Source organism: Sturnus vulgaris, chromosome 4 (genome assembly GCF_052056855.1).
Source record: "Sturnus vulgaris isolate bStuVul1 chromosome 4, bStuVul1.hap1, whole genome shotgun sequence".
NCBI classification, from domain to species: Eukaryota; Metazoa; Chordata; class Aves; order Passeriformes; family Sturnidae; genus Sturnus; species Sturnus vulgaris.
Window position 1 is genome coordinate 23,723,057 of NC_142246.1, and position 20,117 is coordinate 23,743,173.

The 20,117-nt window shown below is 34.7% G+C and overlaps 1 protein-coding gene across 4 annotated transcripts in view; it reads right to left on the reverse strand.

Moving 5' to 3' along the window:
- Nucleotides 1-20,117, reverse strand: part of ATP8A1 (ATPase phospholipid transporting 8A1) — a 103,868-nt gene that overhangs the window by 69,293 nt on the left and 14,458 nt on the right. For 2 of the 4 annotated variants that reach the window (XM_014871081.2, XM_014871079.2), the window contains exons 5-13: nucleotides 19,963-20,008; nucleotides 16,301-16,341; nucleotides 15,325-15,398; nucleotides 10,993-11,062; nucleotides 10,278-10,405; nucleotides 6,971-7,082; nucleotides 5,973-6,138; nucleotides 3,664-3,791; nucleotides 1,005-1,082 (exon numbers count right to left, since the gene is read on the reverse strand). In XM_014871081.2, coding sequence (XP_014726567.1) covers nucleotides 1,005-1,082; nucleotides 3,664-3,791; nucleotides 5,973-6,138; nucleotides 6,971-7,082; nucleotides 10,278-10,405; nucleotides 10,993-11,062; nucleotides 15,325-15,398; nucleotides 16,301-16,341; nucleotides 19,963-20,008 — 843 coding nt within the window. Of the gene's footprint in view, nucleotides 1-1,004; nucleotides 1,083-3,663; nucleotides 3,792-5,972; nucleotides 6,139-6,970; nucleotides 7,083-10,277; nucleotides 10,406-10,992; nucleotides 11,063-12,724; nucleotides 12,799-15,324; nucleotides 15,399-16,300; nucleotides 16,342-19,962; nucleotides 20,009-20,117 lie in introns of all 4 variants that reach the window. The other 2 variants (XM_088163312.1, XM_014871080.2) reach the window with 1 other exon arrangement.

Genomic DNA, 20,117 nt, shown 5'->3' on the forward strand with positions numbered 1-20,117 from the left:
GCCCTGTACTCCTCTATGTAGACAAGGCACAGAGCATACTAACCTGCAACTGGTTTTTCCAAAAGGCACGATTAGTCCCTAGGACTGCTTTGCTATATGGCTAAATCCAAGTTATTATTTATTGGTTTTGGAAAGCTAGAGTCAACTTACACATGCAATAAAGCAAAGAATTATGAAAACTTCTAGGTTAGGAAATGCAAAAACATGCATACTTGTGTTCATAATACAATTCAATTAAATGAGCATGTATTTTATTTCCCAGAGCAGTGTACTAGTGTACAGTATAAAGCTTTACCAGTGTAAAGCTTAGTATGTTTTTAAAGCCAGACTGCAAATTGAGTGAAAGAGCAAACACCACGTGTAGCTCTTCTAGAAGCACACCCTGTGCCCACGGCACACTTATACTAAGTCATACTTCCTAATCATGAACAACATGTAAAAGGTGATGTCTTGTGAAAAGTCAAACTGATTTTACAGTATTAAAAGAGAACTCCAAAGCGTAAAGAAGAATTAAGCCCAAATGTCCAGGGTTTAATTCAGCCATGAGCCCCCATTCCATTCACAGCTTCCAGGCTTTAGTGGCAAGAGAAGAGGATATGTGTAGAACTATGATTCAACCCTAAGATACTCACTGTCTTTTCTGAGGAATGCAGAGAATGTGAAAAAAATGAAATACTGAAGACACACATTATCGTAAGTGTATATACTAAAACTAAATTTTGTGCCACAGACATCCTTAACGCTCAAAATTCCTTTGATTTTGTAACTTTATTGATACACTTCAATCTTCTGTGATCACCATATACACATTGATTACCACATGATTATTCACGTAATACTGGTTTTAATTCGCTCATACTGCAAAGTATTTTTAAAAATATATGACAAAACAAAGATAATAAAAATAAGCAAATACTAAGGCAAGAATATTTTTTTAAATAAAACTTCACATGAATAATTTCAGTAATTTCAAAAGAGTTAGAACTGGTAATTCTTTTATCTACCTGTCCAAGTTCTTCATTGAGATTGGAAGTACGAGCCATCGCAGCAGTGTCCGTAGGTTCATAGTGCATGTCTATGTCCTAGAGATAAAAAATACATATATTTAAAAATCAGTCTTCCAAAACTTCTAACAAAAAATCTAGCACATAAATAGAAAAGTTAAGTGTAGAAGAAAAGACCAAACATGAATAGATCTACCTAAGATGATTTCAACATGGGAAGCCACAGACACTATCAGATCACTTCCAAGAGAGCCCCCAGAAGAAATAAGATCTTCTCATAGGTGATTTTGCTCCGATTATTTCTAGTGAACAGTATTATCGAAAAACTGTTGACCCACACACTTAAAATTACTTTAGCAACAAGCAGAAATACTACACTGTTGACTCTTAAGGAGAAGTCAGTCTCACCTACTTCTACTGTATGCACGTCTTTTCTAAATAGCAAGACAAACATATCTTGAGATAAAAAACATTAAGATAAACTTGAGAGTACACAATAAATGTAAGATACAATTCATATGGGTGTGAGTTCTTTTCCTCTTACTTATTTAATAAACATTAGATTTTGTTTTTAAATACAGTAAAAGTTTAAAACATTGTCAAACATAGTAATGTAGTGCAACAGATTGCAGATGACCAACTTCTCCTTACAAATATAATCTACACAGAAAGAGAAATATTACTTAAGATGAAAGTCCAGAGTCCCAGATTAGGATAAATTAAAGGCAACTAATCCCTCAAAATAAGAAACTGGGGCAGGAAGAGAAATTAAAACTGCCTTTCTGATTTTTTGTATAAACAGTGGCAATCAACACATTCAAGATGGATCTTTGTTGAATATTTATTTTAAAATACAGACAATTAAGGAAGAATTTTATTGCATTCTCCAGTGTGTTAAGTTTGTTTTACAGCATAAAAAAAAGAGAAGAAATCGAAACCAGCTGACTGCTCACAAAAGTATTTGACTTTTAAAATAAAGCATATGCTTTACCTGCTACTTCACACACATTCTTATCTGTATCTCCATGACATATCTCATACATACAAATCTATTTCACACATTTGATCAAGGAATTGGATTAAAGTGTTCAGAATGCTACCATAAATTTATATTTGGAAAAAAATGGAAAAATGGAAGGCATATTTACATGGCTTTACGGAAAATGGCTCACTCCTACCTTGAACAGAATAAACCCTTCATTTTCCCCACTAATTCATTAAGAAAAAAAATTAAAGGATGCCAAATTAATCTTTATATATTTTATAGGTGATAATACTAGAAGACACTGACTTTGTACAATAAAACTCACTCCATTAAACTAGGGTGGTGCTTGGAAAAATAAGCAAATTGCCAAAGTCTGGAAAGAAAATACGAAACTGGACAAAACTCCCCAGCACTGCAAAACACATTCTTCTGATCATTCTGAATGAAACTGATACCTGAATATCAATAATGAGAATGCACAAAGCACAAAAACACTGTCAGAAACTGAAAAGTTATAGTTCATGGCTTAAACACTGATATGAAAAGCTGCACCACCAAAGCCCACCTTGAATGGGCCCCCTGAATGAAACCTTGGACTGTGAGTTAAGCTGCCTAAGAGAACCTGAGATAAGATAAAGTGACACTTTTGTTCATTCATCTTAGGTCTGGGAAGAAGCAGATAAGGCAGGGAGAGCATCCACAGGAGGGCCAAGCTCAGCAGCTGTCCTGGAAATCAGCCCTCCCCAGCTTTGGGCTGGGGGAGGCCATAGCTCCCAATCTTATCTCCTGCTGCCAGGTTTGCACAGACTCCCCTCCCCGGCAAGGGCAGAGGAGGAGGAGAGCCTTGAGCGTGTGGTGCAACCTCTGGTCAGAGGTAGTGAACACCCATTCTCCATCACACACAGCTGTGAAACAACTCCCCACCACCCCAGAAAGCCACATCCACAGGACATCGATGTGGGGGACAGCTGAGGGGGTGTCACAATCATCAAAAACCCCCAAAGTGCTCCCCAGACTCATTCCTGAAGCCTTGCCTCAGAGCACTGCACGTGATGCAAAATGGGGCAAGCCATCCAGAGTCTTGCCAGAGACAGTGTCAAACCTGCCAAAACTGGCCCAAACTAGGCTGGTTAATTAAATATTAATCCTTTGAATTCTATGCCTTTCGGAGAGGGACCCTCACCACCAAGACGACCAGATGGAGAGGACTGACCACATATAGCTGGGACCCATAGAAGGGTGACAGATTCTACTTAATCTGTCTCTCTCACTCTTCCTGTCCCCTCACCCTCTTCTTCTATTTCCTTCTTTAATTTACTGTTAAATAAAATGTATCAATTTTTTGGTATCAACATTTAAACTCGTTTGGTTTTAATCATGTTTTGGGGAATATTCGAACCTAAAGTTTCTATCTGCAATCCACAGAAAGCTCACTTTGCTTCTCTACAACTAGAGGATCACAACAAAGATGATGCAAAAATCAACCTGGTGCAGCTATAACAGCACTACTAAGTGAAATAATTTATTATTACCTCATCAGATTCCACTAATAATAAATGTACAAACAGAAAAAGTCTGAAAAAAATATATGCATAGACAAGCAATCCATCATTTTGTGTATTTGTGAACCACTTGATTTTAGAAATCAATGCACATTATAAAAATAGTATTTACCCAGTTTATGAAATATGCCTGGATAAATTTAACGACTTCAAGTGTAACCAACAAGCTGATTGGAATAAGATTATTGAAGAGAATGATAAAAGTCAAGAAATTCAATCCGAAGTTGCTTGCTCCACCATCTGCCAAAAAACAAAGTAATCAAATAAATACTTTAGACTGTAGTTAGAAGTATATATATGCAGTGTATTCAAAATATTGCATTAACAGATGATTTTTAAAGTGTCCTAAGAAGAATCTTTGGGATGAATTACAGTATCACTTGCCTATAGATAAGACCTTCCTCAGAGTTAAGGATCTCTGTTATAATAGCAGAGTTCAAATTCAGTGATCTTTGCAATCATCTCCAATTTCTGAAGCACAAACTTACCAACCATTCCTCTTTTGCTACATTTTAAGATCAAAATCTGGGAATATCTATATAAGCAACCAAGTTCTAAACTCAAAATATTTCAGTTTTATATTTCAAAAGGGGAAATATATAGTGGAATGCATTTTTTCTCCATTCACCTTCAGACAATCATATACTCTCCCTCAACAGAGCAAAATGCTACAAAAGCGGTAATTTCATAGCCCATGAAAGGAAGATAAGAAATTAGAGAGTTTAATGAAAGATGAAAGTTCTGAACAACTGGAAATTTGAATATTAACACATAAAACAAGTAGTTTTACACTACTTTTTTCTTTAAAGTTTTAAGTTTTTCTTTTAAAGATAACTCCAGCAGTAATAGCTCAGAGAGGATGAGAATGGGAAAGTCTGCTGTGCACTACAGCAAAAGGGTAAAAGATGGAGCCTGCCTAGCTATATTCAAGGCATCTCAAAGAAAAACAGCTTCATATAAGTTTCCACTGTGTGTCCAACATGGATTTGGTTGTTACTCATACATGTAGAAAAGAAGGTTTTGGAGAATTTCATTAGTATCACTTCCAGCGTCAAATGACGTACTTCTGTAAAAGACTATAGAGCTAAAAAATTAGATAACTAAGGGGAAAGGGGGATAAAATGCTTCTTACTTATTAAAAGCATCTGCTATCAGAACAACTATGCTGAATACAGCTTTAAAGGACATACCTTACAAAACCCAAAACAATTTCATTTAATCATAGGACATATATCAGAAAATAAACTGACATAGATAATCAGTTAAGAACATACAGACCAAGATATCAATGGCCACTATTTCATGTTTCTTTTTTCAGGAATAACAACAGTTTATAAACTGCTTCACTACTGTGAAGCATATAATAGCCACCATATTCTTAAAATATTTATGTTTCCTAGAAAATAAAAAAAAAATGTACAGATGAAGCACATATAATGTCCTTCTTTGATATTACTGAAAATTGTCAATATTCTATGAACTAGTTCACTTTTTCTTATTTCACTAGGAAAACATGAAAGTTCAGTTTCTTAATTAAAAAAAAAGTTTTTTTCTCATAATCAAAAAGAAGGGAAGTAAATGCACACACAGAAACTTTAGGAGTGCCTTCAAATCAGAACTTCAGGATTTTTCTTTTAGAACTTAACAAAACCCAAAAAACCCCTCTTTGCTGACTACATTCAGAAGCTTTGGTACTCAGGAGCTTTGTTTCAGTTCTGGTTCTGCCTAAGTAAAAAAGGCCTTAAGAAATTCTGAAAACATGAATAATTGACCACAAAGTATATTCATGAAAACTACTTTTAAATCTTGTTTCCTCACAGCAGGTCAGACTGTCAGCATGTTGCATGCTGCCATGAAGACCCGCGTAACATCACACTGCCCTGCATTCACCTTACATACAGCTGCCCCGTATAATATGTTATCTGAGACTTCTTGTGCCTCTTTTATCTTCTCTAGGAGGAGTCTATTAAGTTCTGATATTGATTAGTTAAAGCCCTATACAGTATAAATTATAAAGCCACAGCATCACTTTCTAAGACAAGCAGGTTTAAAAATTCAGAAAAGTCACTACAGCTTTAAATGTAATCTATTGGTAACAGCTGTAAGAGGTTTCAGTCTGATGTCTAGGAAGCTGTTTATGCCAGCGGAATGCTGATGCAGACCTTGCTGAGCTGCAGAGATGGACTGCCTGAAAGAAGTAGAGACAAACAAATCATCTTGCCTTTCCTGAATTTAGCAAGAGCTTAGATGGCACAGTAAGGCAAACTTTATACGTGCTGTGATATACCTAGCCTAATGACTTTAGTCAACAAAGAAGAGAGATTAAAAAAAAATCCTGTGCAAGGGAAAGTAATCATCCTCCTTTCCCAATATGAAAGGCAACCAAATACTAAAATATTAATATAATATTTTAGATCTTACAATTTAGATCAAGATACCAGTCTCTTCCTGTATGCCTTCGGTTCCATATAGCTGAACCAATGGAGCAGATCAAAGACATGGCAATAAGGATGCAGAACAAAATCAAAATCTGAATATTCGTAATTCGCTCCACATTAGACATTTTAAGAGGTGGACTTGTTGAATTCTGCAAAACACAAAAACCAGAAGTAACTATTAATATTCAATGAGGTAACATGGTTCTTGCTTTACAAATTACATGTTGCTGTATATCCCTTTCTAAATATTCTCCCAAATACATAATCATAAATGCCCTAACTCTTTTACTTAAAGAACCCCAAAACCAGCAGCTTATAAATCTATGAATTGGAGATTTAGAATTGCGTCACAAGAAGTTTAGACAATCACACAGAACACTGGCAACACCAACAGTTAACAGTAAACACTAAAAATGAATGTACATACACCTTGTCAGTGCAATGGAAGACAGCTGCTAATACAGACATACTTTTTCAAGGAACTATTTTACAAATAAGAAAAGCAAGAAACAAGGCATGAATGACCAATCTGAAATTATTTTTTCTCAACAGGTGCATTTCAATTCTGATATTTAAAAATACGTTAGGCAAAGTAACTTCAGTCCCCTTCCTGCTCATTTTGTTTTCTGACAAGAATGATTACCTTTGTACTTGAAAGAAAGCCCCATAAGAGAACAGTTTTAGGAGCAGTTAAAAATAAAAGAAGACAAACTATGATAACAGAACTTGCTAATAAAGGGTTTTCAAGGCACAAGTTACAAGATAAAATCAATAAATATGCTTACTAGTGGAAAAACTACTTTGAGACTAAGTGACTAAAATAACAAGAAATTGCTTTATTTTTATTGCTTTTAATTCATATGAAAGATGCTATATTACTGACATTTTAGTACTATATTGAGTCAAGCCATGTTTCTGTACCATGGAATGGTAAATTAAGGTAATAAAGCAGACAGGTCAGACAAAATCCAAGTGACAAACCTGCATAAGTTTTGTGTCATGTCCAGTATAGACAACTATCCCGTGAACCCACTGAGTATTTCTCAACTGAGCTCCTCGTAGAAGAATCTGATCAGATCCCAATGGAACAGTACTAGAAGGAAGAATTTTTACATTTTAATACTAAACCAGTCAATATCAATGAATAAATGTAAGCAGCATTTGTTAAAACTATTTTCTCGAAATTTACATGATTACTGTTAACAGATTAGGAACCTAATTTTCACAGTTAACTTTTTGCGAATTTAGACAGAAAAAACTTGACAGATAAAAACCAGGCCAAAAATCTAAGTTTTCAAAAATATTACTTACCACTTAATTTTTATTATGTGCTGCTAATTTTGATATGGTATTACTAACCAAGCATACTGAAAACAAAAATGTCTCATTCTCCTGTGATTTATGATCATCAATTTTTTTCCTAAATGATCTCTTAAAAAACTGACTTTCAAAGCAATTTTCAAATGAAAGAATTTTGTGAACTCTCACTCTTCTAATGACATAACCATCCTTCATGAACACAGTTATTTAACACTTACAATAATATTTCACATGCCTTCTTTAAACTGCAAAACCAGGTATATTTTGTTCTATTTTTCTTTTAAAACTGTGTATAGTAAAGGAGCAACATACCCTCAAAAGACATGGGAAACATTTGTCTTAAATTCAAACAGCTGTCTTTATACATATAATGTAGGTCAAGTTTTCCTTAAAATACATGAATTTTAGAAAATTATTACTCTTTTGCATGGACAAACATGCCCTGTGGTACTTCTCACTCTATAAATACCAGCTGGTAGTTTACACTTGTCAAAAGTGCTCTAATGTTTGGAATTCTTACCTAAAACTACTGTCCCTACTTGTTTGAAAGCAACACATTATTAAGATCACAAATTAACTGATTACGGACAGCAGCTGTATCTCTGATATATAAAATATAAAGCATCTGAAAAAGCCATGATATTTAGTAACATTTTGGGTAGCTCAAAGAGTATAGGCAGGGTATGGAAAGCCCCATGTGCCAGGTGATGTGACAAATACCCAACATTGTGATCACACTCTGCTCTAACAAAGTGATGGTGCAATGACTTGACAGATGGTGCAATGACTTGAGAGATCTCAAGTGTCTTATTTCCCAGCCTCAGTCTTCTTAAAACTGATCCAACATATCCAATTTCTCTTGCATTTTACATAACTACTGACTGTCACCAACACTCTTGTATCCAGTAAAGGATGTTCTCAATGAGGAAAGATGCTTTTAGAATACTTTCCTGGCAGAGGGTATATTAAGAGCTAATAATTTCTGAAACACATGTGAAAACTTACACAATAGAATGTTTTTGTTAACAAGTATACTTCACTCTTACCCAAAATTTTAAGAATGTCTTCAGGAAAAAATATACTTCAGTCTTGGATAACCAGAATCTGACTTTGTTTTGCATAATCCCCTCACCATTCAGCAAACCACTGTCTAGTCACAGGTTCATATAAACCAAGCCAAAGAACTCTTCTCCTTTCTCTAGCTAATTGTTTTCATGGACTAAAACCAAGCTGACATGCTTCTTTATACTCATAAGCATAATAAAGAGCTGCACACTTTGGTGATAAGGGTTAGCTCACTCCAAGGCTAAGGACAGCAAGAAAACTTTTGCCTCTTTTAGTTCACAGATTTAGTCAAAAGGCAAAATACCTGTAATGGTGTTTTGTCTCCTTGAATACTGAGTATCCGAAAGAAAAAAAAAAAAAAAAAGAAAACTTCTTTTATTTTGAGTTGCTCTCCCATGAAGGGAAAAAGAAAACACTGAAAGGGTCGACATGATACAACATTTATGGCACTCCAATGGCTTAGATTAAGTGAAAGAAGATGGAAACACATTTTCAGTATCCTCTAATGCTTTTGCAAGTATGTTAAGATGGTAATGGATAAAGTGCAAATCACAACTGCTGAACCTACATAACATGGTAGGAAGGTCCAAAGATCTGGACAAATAAATATAAATCAGATGAATTTGCGCTCCCTCTAAAAAAAATATCCCTGATTTTTCAGGTTGAACTAAGACCAAGATCCAAAATGTGTTACTTATCTGCAATTCTTTTTCACTGAAGGTAAATATTACATTAGAGCCACACTTTCGGAACTATCCTACTGCACAGGAACTATAGACAAAATATTCCAGAACAGAATTTCTCGAATGAAAAATTTCTTGACCAGCAGATGGCGTCCTCCTACACAGTCTTGAGGCATAATAGCCATCAGCAAACTCAATATTTATTTTTTTAATCAATTTTAAAGAATTCATAGATTAAAAAGGAAAGTATGTTTTTCCTTCTAGCCAGGGAGGCAGAATAAATGTGTGGATCTGCTATAACTATTACCTTCAGAGAAGAATTACAGGTAAATGTTTTTCTCTTCTTAATGATAAGTACAGTGGAATTATATAGAATTATAATTGATCCACACCCTTGCGACTGAAAAATCCAAGAATGCATCTGTAAGAAAGGAGTAAATAAAAAATGGAATATTAAGGGGAATAAAAGACGTATTTAGTAATTAGTTAGTACTTTATGCATCACTCTAAAACCTCAGTCATGAACAATATTGGATATGGAGAAATGAATACCTACCAAATAAGTAAGAAATACTGTAAATCTTTGGGAATGAAGGATTCAGCAATTCTGGATCTAGTAATAAATCTTCTGTGAATCCAGAGAGCACTCTGAATATCAGTATTTGGTAAGCATTTCAGTATCCTAAGAATTTTTTAAGCAGTTGTACAAGCATGTGCATTGCAAGTGCACATTTTCTATTTTTAAAGGAACATACTTTCAAGTAAACTAAGGTATTAAACGTTTTTCAGCTACCAAGTCAGAAGAACTGAGCTTTATAGCAATGGACTCTGTTCCTCTCCACACTTAGACAAACATAAGAAAAGAACAATTAAAAAAAAAAAAAAGAGAAATTATTTCTATTCAGCTTCTGTAACAGATGACATGCTTAAAAAGTGAGTTACTAGGTACATATTCCAGAACTGTCAGAATGTGATTAGCAGTCTCTTCTATTATTAATACCTAATGCTTTCTGAAGGACAACTAATAAAACAAGCTGTAGACATTAGAAGTAAGGTTTATGCTTCTAGTTTTTTTCAAAAGAGAATTCTATCAGAGAATACATAAAAAATATTTACTGTACATATTTTTACTTCAGTAGTTTAAGAACACATAGCTAAGTATGTGTAACACATACTGTTACACTGAATCTCCCAAGATCTTCTTCCTTGTATTTACATACCCATGCCCATCCAGTCTGATGTTTCCAACAAAGTCATAGAGATGTCGGTTTGGGCTCTCACACTCAATTCTGCCAGAGAGTTGCATCAAGCTTTCTGCGTCCTTGATGTCTGATGTTAGTGGCAAACCCTGTAAACAAAATTCATTTGTCATGACATTAAAAACCATCATCCAATAACAAATCTACGTATTATAAATCTAACAGCAAGACCAGAAAACAATCATCCCTATGGGAACAAAGTGGGAAAACTACACTTTACTATTGCAACTGGGTGCTACAGTGAAGAAGTCACCTTGGCATCTGACAATACCAAGAGAGGGTCATAATCCATCACAGAGCTCAGCAAGAAGGTCCCTGCACAGCAACAGCACACTCAGTCAAAACCTGCTATTCCCTACCTGTCCCTGAAGGACAATACTGGCCCCATCAGCTGCTTTCTGCAGGGCTTCTGCCTCACCATGTTAACAAAGCCAATACCCAAACCACTTATGTTTCTACCTATTCTCCCAAAGAAAAACCCTGAAACAAAGCACAAAGAATGACTTAGGAATAACCACTCATTCCTCCACTTTTATGATGCCAATAATCTATAGCTTTTTATTCAAACCACTAAAATTTCAGAGTCTTCTAGAACATTCATTAATGTAATAAAAATGTTTTTATAAGCAGTAATAGACAAAAATATTAGAAACAGTCTGAAAAATGAAATTCCTACCTGTCGGATTTTTAAGTTTGTCTCACCATCTAAGTTAGATGTTTCAATGTAGCACATGGCCTGTGGTTCACTATGAAGAGAAAAAAAGTCCTGAATTCAAAATTACAATGGCAAAATCCATAAACTTCCTGTAATCTTGTAATATTTATTTATACAAATAGGTCTGTCTTATCAAATCTTCAAAACCAGAATAATTTACAGCCAAATCTGTAAAACCTAACAGCACTTTACATTTTCAGAGAAGTTTGCCAAAGCCTATTTTCTTAAACGAAATACTGATAAAAGCACTGTACACATCAAAAGTGTTCTATCTTTATGTACGAGATTATGATATGGGCACAGCATAGTGCATTTGTAGTGCTTACTAGAGCAGGTAGCAGGAGTTGAAGATATAGAAGTTTCCTTGCAAATGGTTTTCTTACAAAAGAAGTCTAAATTATGGATAACGTAATAGGAGTTTTTGAAATATATCCCCCTTCTGCCATTTCAAAAGCTTTTTTATAAATAAAATATTTGTTTTAAGTTCACGCAGAATATTACTACTTGAATGCATCATCTGTTTGACAGATACCAAGAAATTTCGAAATTACTCCAGCTCCCATTTTCTGGGCCTGAGGACAGAACACCTACGATTTAAATCCAAGACAAAAACAAGTTTTGATTCCTGAAAGGCTCAAATAAGTCACAAAAACCCTGTAACATTTAAAAGAATAAAGGTTTACCTTCTACACCACTTTAAAGCTTCTAGTGTTTTCCTTCCTTCTAGCATGAAATTCGAGCATCAATTATTTTTAAAATTTCCTTTATTAATGCAACAGTTGCTACAGATAAGTAACAATTTCAGATTATCTGCAGGATAATGTTAAGTAGCCTATTTTAACACAGTTTTGTAAAGCACAAGCATTAAAATGTGAAAAATTATAATAAGGTACATTCCGGCTACTGTTTTATTCTTGGCAAACTTCTCTAAAAATAGAAATAACTTTTATTTAGCCTGTTTGGACGGAACCACACAATTCGAACATTTTTATTAGTTAACAATCAAAACCAAACAATATTTTTGTAAAGCACTTTTAAAACAAACTAAGGCAGCAAAGACATTTCAAGTGAGACACATGCTTAATTGCAGTAACTGTAGCAGATTACAGTGACCTCCAAAGTAAGTTACAGTTAGATCAAGGCAGGCCCATTGATTGGTTAGGTAAAAAACAAAGTGTGGTAAGAGTGCAGACAATAGCATAAAGCTGACATGTCTAAGAAACATGCATTTTGTCACAATACACAAGAACAACGCTGCTTTTGCCACCACATGCAGCAGAGATTGTGCAACATCCAAGTTTGTGCAGAGGGTCCTCTACCAGTCCTACCAATGTTAAACTATATTCTTTGCTGAAAATAGTGAGTTGGTTAAAAGATGTATATTCCTCTTAAACATATATTTAACCTGGTGTTTAACTGTGTTTATTCAATGACAACTTGTTTGATAGAATTCCATGGAGGTAGAGTAAAAACCAAGAGGAGTGAAACAATTTTAACTTCTTGAAGTGTTATAGTGTATTTTCACTTTTATAATCTGTACTTCATAGAAGAACCCTTTCTAGTTTTGTAAATATGTAGGTTCTGTTGGAGAAAGATGAATAGCAAAGCAAAGATTATCAAAATGGCAGTGTTATTCATATTTGGTATATGAGGACCCACATACACGTATCCTGTGCAACTACTTTATTCTAACCTTGATGACAGACTGATGAGATCAGCTGGGAGATGTTCCCCATTGGTCACTTTCACTACTTCCCCTACTGCCACCTACACATCCCAGTTTGAAATGATTAGAACAGAAAAATAAGTGACAGGGAAAAAAAAAACAACGAACAAAACAAATGAACAAAGACAAAAAGACAGAGTTTGAAATTATTATTCAAACAATACATGTTAATTAAAATGTCTGATGACAACTTTTTCAAAATCTATTTTAATCAGGTCAGAAAGAAAAGAGCTAGAACATTTTCATTTTTACTCAAGTGGTTTATTTTACTTTAAGGCACAAACTTGAGGCTGTAGAACGCACTGACATTATAGGTAAACATTAAACAGTGTTACACTTATTTCTCAAGTAACCAAGTTTTTAGCCAATCCATACATCAATTGAAAAAATAAAAGCCACAACAACAGATTTTACACCAACTTTTATGAAGAGCTAGGTAACAAGTATCTTTTCTATGTAGACATGCTGAAAATTATTTTGTATTTTTTTTCCCGTTTCGTAAATTTCAGTGCACACTGAACTAGCAAGAACCATACAGAATTAAATCTCAGAGGTTTGTGCTCTTCACTGTGAGAGATTATAGTTTCCTAAAATAATTAAGATCCTCTTGTTCTCCAGAAACTGCTAGTGCTGGTAAAAAGAATCCAGTATTATTAATTTGAATTAAAACCAGGCCCACAGACTTGTATTGCTTTTGGAACCTAAAATGTAACTGGACATCAATAAAGACCTGAAAGCAAAACTGACGGAGAGTCTTCCTGAAGAAACATGGAGATGAGAGATGGAGGAGAGAGCACAGGCCAGTATGCAGGCAGAATTAGAGAACATGTAGTAGTACCAGGTTGTCTCCTGGAAGCAAGTCTGAAACAGGATCCTGGTAATATAAAGGGAAGAAGTTTTAGCTGAAAGAAATGCCTGAACTGGGCCTAGAAAAGCAATTGTGATTCAGAGTCCCCATTGCAACCTGGATCCTAGAAGAAAAGCTGACAGGAAAATTCAATGTGAGTAATGGTGATAGGTGGACACACATAGTGTGTTCTAATAAGGGCACTAAAGAGGGGTTAAACAGTGGAAAGAGTCCCGACCAAGTCCAGTAGCAGCTAACTATTATTTTCACTGTCAACTTGTAATACAAGATTTCTTCAGGGGTACAAGGATTGCAAAGTAGGCTCTTCAGGCAGTTGGTATTTTCCTGTGTGTAAACCACAACTGTGATGCAAGTGTCCTCCAAATTTGAAAGGGCAAAGCTGTGAAGACACCTAGGAATAGACTCAAATTTAGGGGATTACTCAGGGGGATTATGAAGAAGCTGCTCTGAGAGGATGTAAACTCTTCCACCTGCAAGACACTGTGGTTAGCATGACAGAAGCTACTAGCAGTCCAACAGAAAGAGTGTCCTCGCTAAGTGGTGTATTGCCTGCAAAGCTCTTGGTGGAGAAGCAAAGATCTTGGTGGAGAATTTATAAATGTTTCTCAAAGTACAGAAGTAAAAGGTTTACAGAGGACACTCAACATTACGGCTAACATTAGCACTGGAGACAGACTGTGGGCGAAATTTACAGCATTTTCTGGGAACTACTTTACACTTGATAATAACTTATTAGACGTGTTTTAGAAACAGCTACACTTAATTTTGAGATATAATGGAAAACAGAGAAACAATGTACAAGTCTATATCACAGTCTGTCAACAGAAATGCTTAAGATCCTAACTTTATTAATTGTAGGCATGAGTAGATAAATTAACTTCAGTGAGATCATAGAGGTTTTATACCGATATAATAGTCATACACATAACACTTCTGCTTGTGCCAGAAAAAAAAATTACATTCACATTTAGATAATATTAATTAAAAAAGATTCTCAGAGTATGTTATCTGTTGACCTGATCAAATAGATGTTGAAAAATGTGCATCTTCCACTTAAGATGTGGATTTATTAAATAAAACTGTCCAAGGAAATGATGATAAACAACCTCTGATTGTCCATGTAAAACGGGTCACAGCATGACATGCTAAAAATTAAGTCTTGCTTCCAACTGATGAAATTATTCATAATATATATATTAGATAATAAAGTGAGTATTCAGACAGTGCTGATTTGATGATTCACATCTCATGTTCACTTTTTTCCCTGATTCAATTATCAAACTGGAAACGATATAATTTAAAAACCATTTCTGTTTCCTGTAATAAATCCATTTTGATTTACTTATGGGATGAAATTTGTTGGATAAATGTCAAAAAGCCAAGATGGTTAAATATGGCTGTTGAGGTCCAATTTTTAGACAGAGAACCAGCCTTTTTTGTATTATATCCAACAACAAAATTAACACTACATTTTTCTTAGGGGTAAATTGAATGCCAGTGTAATTTCAAAACTGCAATTGTCACAGTTTAAAAAAACCACCGCCTTAAATGATAAATGACCAAATGAACACAAGACTACACTTTGGAACAGCAGCACTTTTGTTTATTCTTTATTTCCTTGGAGCAATCACAAATAAATAAATAAATACAGGGTAGAGAAACCAGCCTCTACACTATAAGCATCAGTGGGCATCTCTACCTTGATGAGAGCAGTACAGTGTCAGCAGGTATATACTCTTTGCCTTTTATTATAACTATATCTCCAACATCTACCTGAAAGAAAACTGGGAATTGGTTAATGGTCTCAAACAAAATGTATTATACCCTTGTTTTAAGCACAGTAAATATTTACCTGCTGAATTTGCTAGCAAGACTGTTAGAAACACACACTTATAGAAGTTAGATTGTACAACTGGAGTCCTGTCAAAAGTTATCAGAATTCTTTGGAAATCTAATCTTTAATAAGCCTGGTTAGCCAAATAAGCCTAATCTTTAATAGCCTTCCTCTATGCAGTTCTTTAATTTTGCTGGTTTTGTAAAATACTTTACTGAAAGACTGAAGTTGAGTTAAAGAAGAAATTATTTGCACCTAAGACCACAGTTTTGTTGCATCACACTATATCCTTACTTCTTCAAATGTGTAAGACAATTTCATCTGCACCTTGCCTCCAAAGTACAGTGAGTCAAATTTTCTTCAAGTTTTCAGGTATGGAAACCATTCAAAGTAACTGACTAGATGGTAGCATAACATTTAGTTCTTGAAAGATACCTTGAAGAGTCCCCTCCTAACCACTGCATAGAAGTTTTTAAAGTTCTCATGATTTAAGCTGATGAAGTTCAACAAATACACAAAGCAACTACTTTCCATAAAGAAGTTTCTGCCTTGGCAAACTACTAAGGACGTAGACTAAGGAAGTGAGTAATTTTGCCACAGTTGTCATATTATTCAGCTTATTCCCACTGAATTTAACCAGTTTGGACTCATGCCATCAAAACTGACTTGACTTCAAAGTATGTTTTGAGAGACAAATATCAACAAAGAAAAAATAAAATACAAGAGATTATACATTTCCCATAATACCAGTTGTTTTTTATCATTAATAATTGCATGGAGAAATAAAACAAATATTAAATATGCATTATGCTCTAAAAGTGACCAGTAAATACACACACACCTTTTCCCAGTGGACAATCTCCCATGCACCATTTCGTAGTACTAAAAAAAAGGAAAAAAATAAATAATTTTCCAGTCGTACAATCTAACGGCAGTATAGAGGTATATGCTAGATTCCTTATGAAAAGCCATACAGACACACTTCATTTACATAATATTTTAGAGCATGCCTTGTTTCTATGAATTCAGATCAAGCATTTCAAATATATAGCACACATTTTTTTAACAGTTTTTGTACCACTGAATCTTAGTATAAAGTCAAATAGAACATTTTACAGGCCTCGACAATCAAATAAATCTGATATAGATTTTTATGATTATGTGTTTTCCAAAATAAATGAGTAATTGGAATAAAAAGTTCCAAAGTTAAAAAGTTTTGAAATTATTGGGAGGGGGAGAAGAGGAATATATTCAATATTCACTAAAAGTGCGAGGAGGCTCACTAGAGATTAACTATTCTGTTGTTATTGTCATATCAAAGAACTTTAGGATTGCTACAGTCACGTCCTCCACAAATATACTGAAAATACTCCATGCTATTTAAAGTGGTATTTAGTATAGATTTTCCCTGGTAGTCACAATTAATACTGAAATCAGATTCCACTAGTCTAGTTTTAAGTGTTACTATCATGACAGAAAAAACATGCCTTGTTGCCAGTTAATTGCCAAGATTATCTTTTCAGACAATAATAAATATAACTTTTTTTTAGCCCCAGTTACCGAAAATATATATACTGAACGTGGATATGTAAAAAAAAAAAAAAAAAAAGAAACATACTGCTATGTATCAATACTCAGATAACTTTAAGAGACTGCCCCCTTTCACTGGGTTTTCCAGCTTTTAAGCCATCAGGAACCTCATGTTCCCAATCAGGACCAAGTTCTTATGCAAGAATGTGCTGACTTCAAAAAGGTGGATCAAAATCTGGGCCTACATATGGCATCTACATTTAAGTCTTCCTGGAGGTTCTGTCCAGAATGACTCCTCTTCTTGTGTATCTCAATGAAAGCTGCAATCATTACTTAACCTGCTTAGTAAGCCTTCCTCTTCCTTCCCCCAAATTTACTAGTCTTGATATGCTCAGGGCAATGGTAGATGGGGCACTCTCCCTTTCTGACAGTAAGCAAGATACTTTAACGACTGCCTCACCAACCAGCTGATAATTATACAAAATCTAATTTGACAAACCATTTCGCCTCTCTGGTAAAACTACAGATTTAGTGTGATGACTGGTTGTAATACTGTCTGTCCTAAGGAACCCAAGACATTTGATAATTGTGCTGCCAACTACCTATTCCCATCTGCTTGTCAGCAACACAGCTTATAATACAGCAATACTGATTTGCAGGGCCATGGCACCGATCAGATGAAAGAACTGATGAGAATTAAAAACATACCTTGCAGCAATCCAGACAACTAAGCTGTACTCTCAAGAGTACTCTAATTCTAGCTTGATCGGGTAAGCTTTTAAGGACAATTAACACACACTAACATTCAGTTAAATCCATTTCTGTATGAGAACAAAAAAAGAAGTGGTGTTGCTACACACCTTTTATATAATTTAGAGAACTTGCACCATAAAGCCTTCTGCAGCCTGACTTTCGCATTTGTATCTCCCATTTTTCAGCTGTTTCTAACAACTAATTTTCAAAACCATTTTCCATCTGCCCTACAGAAGGCTACTTCACCACACTACAGAAATGTAGATTTCATCCTGTCAGAATGTCTCGTGGTATCCTGTTGGATCATGCATGTATGCAGCCTGAGGCAACAAAATCATCCCTAATGCAGCCTAATACATCCAAATCCTTTGGGAAAGGTTTTTTAATAGTAAACTTATAAAAAGTTAGTTACTTAGGGCTGACTTAGATACAGATTGTCATCAAAGAACAGAAAGTTGAAAGGGGACCCATATACACAATCTATACATGCACATGTCATTTCACGAACAATTTAATGTGTTTAAAAGATAACCAAAGTTGGAGCTGCATTTACAATGTACTATGCACATCGCTGATTTTTAGGGTCATAGAACTGCTGAATACATGAAAACAAAGTAAGAGAGCACCATACTGATTAACTTTTTAATTATTGCTTTCACAGTAGATTGTACTTGACAATACCTTTAAGAATTATTTTGTCAGGATGCTAGGATCAGTGCTTCACTTATGTGAATCCTGCAGTAGTTCAAGAAATGTGTTTCTCAGTGCTAGCAATATTTTATTTATCCTCATCACACATTTAACTTATAAGATAGTTTTCTGCATGCATGGAACATTCAGGAATCTTAGGAATAGTTACCAAAGACCCTGATGAGAGGTAATCAAGAAGAAGAGTCAGAAAAGAGAGCCTTTTATTAAAACCTTGTACACTCTGGACAAAAAGAAAAATGGAAAAGGCATTTTAAGATTCCACTGCCGCCAAATCTCAAAAGTATGAGTAGTTAATGAAAGAATTTTGGATGTCAATATTAAGTTTTCTCTGTTTTTCATGTATTGCTAAAAGGTTATCTGTTTCTCCAGGCCTGTCCTCTGGAGATTTCTATTTCTGTGATTTCAGTCAATAGTTTTGTCTCCCCATCCTAATCTCTCCATACCTGCTACTGAGCTCAGTAGTTTCTACATACTCAATAGTTTCCTAAGGTATCTTGCCCTCCCAGCATCCATAAATTTTACAGTAAAGATTTACACACAATTTAGGTAGGCTTTAAAATTTATGTTTCCAGTATTTAGCAATACTACACAATTGTTAACTGATAACTACATTTCTCCCTAAAACACTTATGCTTATTTTTATTATATAGCTAAAAGGATTTCATGTGAGATTTTTCTCTTTGTGGTATTTTTCGAATTTTCTGCAACCAAATTCTAATGACACTCATTCCTCCTCCTGTATACAAAAACAGGACTATTTCCATCCAGAGAGGTCTACCTTAAATAACATGAAAAGTTGAAGAGCAGCCAAGCAGGAACCTAAATTTTGACATACTACCTGACAAGCATGTTTAGGATACACTAATACCTCCCTCATTTTCTGAGCTAAAATAATCCCAGTTTTATACCACTTTTCCTTATCATTAATCTATTAAATCTATTTAAATCTGCTAAATCTATTTAATCTATAATAAATCTATTAAAAAAACACATGCCAATGTTTTGGTTAGAGTATACTGGCTAAGTATCTCATCCTTTCCAATCAAACTGTTACAGTGATTTAATAAAAAAACCCCAACAAATCAAATCCAAAAGAACTCCATTAGTCTTTATCCACAGTTTTGAAGCAGCACAGAAAGGCAGTTCTATTTTTTTTATGCTTCCTTCCTATTGCTGGCTGAAAAAAATTGTATGTGTACACTACTTTTAATTATAATGTAGGCCCATTAAATATATAGGTGATTATGATCTTCTAACAGAGACAGCATCACCTGTGCTAAATGAGTAAATGATCAAGTTTCTTAAGAACCTCACAACCTTAATATAGAACATATTCTGTTTTGTGGGGCTAATGTCACTGCAAATTATTATTTCAACTGTTTACATTACGAATTCTGAAGTAATCTGCACATGCAATTTCCCACTCAATTACGTCAGCAGTTCAAACTGTATTACTACCACGTGCAAAAATTCAACCCCTCAAAAAAAAAGGTTAAAAAAAAGTCCTACCTTGAGTTTGTTTCTTGTTCACTGCATTATCAGCTTTATGCCTTTTCTAAATTAAAAATGCAGAGTGGTTAATGATTTCTGTTGATAAAATAAAGCTTTCACACTTCTAATAAAAGCTCATCTATCAGCCCCTCCCACTCACCTATTCAATAAAC